The sequence below is a fragment of the Mus pahari genome, chromosome 1 (genome assembly GCF_900095145.1).
Source record: "Mus pahari chromosome 1, PAHARI_EIJ_v1.1, whole genome shotgun sequence".
NCBI lineage: Eukaryota > Metazoa > Chordata > Mammalia > Rodentia > Muridae > Mus > Mus pahari.
The window spans coordinates 120,004,525-120,008,021 of NC_034590.1; the positions used below are offsets into that span (position 1 = coordinate 120,004,525).

General features: G+C 43.7%; 1 protein-coding gene across 1 annotated transcript in view; it reads left to right on the top strand.

Annotated features, from left to right (window-relative positions):
• Positions 1-3,477, top strand: part of Stx5 (syntaxin 5) — a 16,764-nt gene extending 13,287 nt beyond the window's left edge. Inside the window, exon 9 of the mRNA XM_021209650.2 lies at positions 2,748-3,477. Within this exon, the coding sequence (XP_021065309.1) occupies positions 2,748-2,907 (160 nt within the window). The 3' untranslated portion in view covers positions 2,908-3,477. The remainder of the gene's footprint in view (positions 1-2,747) is intronic.
• Positions 3,478-3,497: the final 20 nt, after the last annotated feature.

Consider the following 3,497-nt stretch of genomic DNA (forward strand, 5'->3'; position numbering starts at 1 on the left):
CCTGGCTGTCCTGGAACTCACTCTGTAGACCAGACTGGCCTCAAACTCAGAAATCTGCCTGCCTCTGCCTCCCAAGTGCTGGGATTAAAGGCATGTGCCACCACGCCCAGCCAGAGGTCCTGAGTTTAATTCCCAACAACCACAAGGTGGCTCACAATCATCTATAATGGGATCTGATTCCCTCTTCTGGTGTGTCTGAAGACAGTGACAGTGTACTCATATATATTAAATAATTCTTTAGAAAACAAAACTAAATGCATTCACACTAAAAAAAAAAGTAATGAGGGGCTGGGCATGGTGACATGACTTTCACCCCAAGCACTCAAAGGTGGACCTCTGAGTTTGAGACCAGCTTGGTGTAGGTAATAAGTTCCAAGACCCAGAGCTATACAGAACCTGTCTCAAAAAGTTATGAGTAATTATGGCCAAAAGCTATGAACCTCATACTTTGGCCTCTCCAACACAGCAGAAAAAAAGAACACAATTCAGGCTTCTGAATTTAAGACGCTGAGATGAACTAAATCCTTATGTTTGTCTTCACCGAACCTTAAGCTTACAGCGCCTTGGCCAGCTCTTCCTCTCTATTTCTAGCCAGAGTGCCAGACCCCCCACATAAGTTATCCTCCGCTCCTAGAGGGGCTCTATACCACAGATTCCATTTGCAAAAGTCGAGGTGTGTTTCATGCATTATAGGGCCATGTCTGACAGCTGTCATTAGGTGACTTTATCATATACAGAATAGTTATATGAGCTCAAATAACTTTTATGTCAGTAGGCAGCACAATCCTGGTGGATTGTCACACTTTTATATGCAGGCCACGATGTCTGAAACATCTTGTGACATAGGATGGTACTTGGGTTTTAAATTCTTTTCAAGGCATGTGTGTGTGTTGTGTTGTATGAACATGTGTAGACCAGAGGAAGGATCAGATGTCATCTTATTACTCTATTTTTCTCTTTTTTAAAAAAATATATTTATTTTTAAATTTGAGACAGGATTTCTATGTGTAGCCCTGGAACTCACTCTATAGTCCAGACTGGCCTCAAACTCAGATTAGCCTGCCTCTGCCTCCACCTCCCAAGAGCTGGGATTAAAGGAATGTGCCACCATGTCTAACTACTTTATTCTCTTTGAGGTGTAGTGTCTCTCCCCCTTAACTTGGTTTTTGGTTTTTGGTTTTGGTTTTGTTTTGTGTTTTTTTGTTTGTTTTTTTCAACCAGCAAAACCTAGCTCTTTGATACTTTTTTTTTAAATATTTATTTTATGTTAAGTGAATACAGTGTTGCTATCTTCTAACATACCAGAAGAGGGCATCGGATCCCATTACAGATGGTTATGAGCTACCCATATGGTTGCTGGGAATTGAACTCAGGACCTCTGAAAGAGCAGTCAGTGCTCTTAACCACTGAACCATCTCTTCAGCTCTCTTTCCTACTTTCTACCCTTATCTGCTGTGCTCTGGTTATGGCCACAGTTAAGACTGTAGCCAGCTTACTGTGTGTGTGCTGGAATTCAAATTCAGGTTCTCTTGGTTGCCAAGCAAATACTTTGCTACTGAGCTATCTACCCAGCCACTATATTTGGGTTTTAGGATTGCATATGTAGATTGGCTGGAGGTTTCATTTGCCTTAGTAAGTTTTCAAAATTGTCCTTCCTCTGAGGAGTTGTTCCTCCAAGATAATGTTCTTTTGTTATAAGAGTTGTGTTGTCCTTTGAGTTCCTGTCTATATTAAGATTTTTCCAACCAGGATTTTCTTACTAATGGTTTGAACTCCCCCCACCCCCAATTAGCACAATGTAATACATGTTCATTACTAAAACAAAAAACAAAAAAACAAACAAAATAAGAAATGTTAGTAAAACAGCATTTGGGGTGCTCATAGATTGGAAGTTCATCTAATTCACTGAAAATTGAGACTTCATGAAAGGAGATAGGGTTTATATCAATTATCTCAATTTTCAGATGTGGAAGATTGGTTAAATAATCATAAGCTAATAACTGGAAGAACGTTTTAAAGCTAGAGTTGAGCATGATCTACTACCCGCAAAAAACTTGAGTGTATGTGTGTGTGTGTGTGTGTGTGTGTGTTTCCCGGCCCACGGGACAAGTTATTCCGTGGGTCGAGGGGGATCACGAACCTCAGGTGAAATAGGTGGGAAAGAAGAGGGAAGCCAAGCAAAGAATTGTCAAGGCTTCGTTTATTGCCGGCTTGAATGTTTGGTTATAAACACTGTGAGGGGGAATGGGGAGGGGTTGAGAAACGATCACAAGAAACAGAGTGAAGGACAAATGGGGGAATGCTGACTGCAGACTTGAAACTTCTTGTGATTTTCTCAGAGTCTGGGCATCACTACTCCAGAACACCGGGCAGCTAGTCTCAGAGTCCCGGATCCTCTGAGGTGTCAGCTTAGGACAGTAGTCTTGGGAGGAGGGAGATAGAGCAGTCTTGGCAGGGAGGATGTCAAACAGCCCTGGGAAGGAGGGCGGCAACTCAGCTCTCAACAAAGAACTATATGGCTCTCAGATGCAAACTGTAAAAGGCCTGGATTTTCTCAGCCTGGACTCCAGCGTGTATGTGTGTGTGTATATATATATATATATATGTATAAACACATAAGAGTGTACACAGTATGAAAAACTTTTTACTTCCACATATTGTGATCACCTTTCCATATCAATAAATGGATGTCTTCAATCTTCTTTTTAACCCAGTGTCCTTCTGTTTTGTCTCCTGGCTGTTTTCAGGATCGACGAGAATGTGCATGGAGCCCAGCTGGATGTTGAGGCAGCCCATTCAGAGATCCTCAAGTACTTCCAGTCAGTCACCTCCAATCGGTGGCTCATGGTCAAAATCTTCCTCATCCTTATTGTCTTCTTCATCATCTTTGTGGTCTTCCTTGCCTGAACCGTCCTCCCTCATTCTGAGCCACTCCATGGAGGGCTTGGGACCCTCCTGGGAGGACAGGTGACTACTATTGCCACTGAGCCTGTACAAGGTGGTTGGAAGAAGGCCATTTCCTTGGAACTGCTAAGAATGGCCAGGTGTCCCTGATTCCCCACCCTTGTCTCTGGCCACTCTGTCCTACCCTCAGGCCCATGAAACACACTGGTTCTGGATTTGGACTCCGCTGTGAAGTGGCTGGGAACAGAAGCCAGCTAGGGGCCAGTGGGGGAGGTTGTCTCCACCATGAGATTTTTATAAGCCTATACCAGCCTCCCCCAAAGGTAACTGGCAGCCAGAGGAGATAATGCCCTTCCTTCTTGAGAGGCAAGGAGGTAATACTATCCAAGGGACCAACTTCATCATCTGGGTCAGCTAGAACTTGACTGCCACCTTCTCCTCACCATGTGAGGTGAGGGGGCTTTGAGCCCTACAGTTGCCTGCACAAACCTGACTTTGGCTACTGGTGACTCTCAATATGCCAAACATGCTGCAGCCTGTTTCCACCCAATTACAGCAAGACTGTCAGCCTCACTAGTGTTGATGTCATTTCT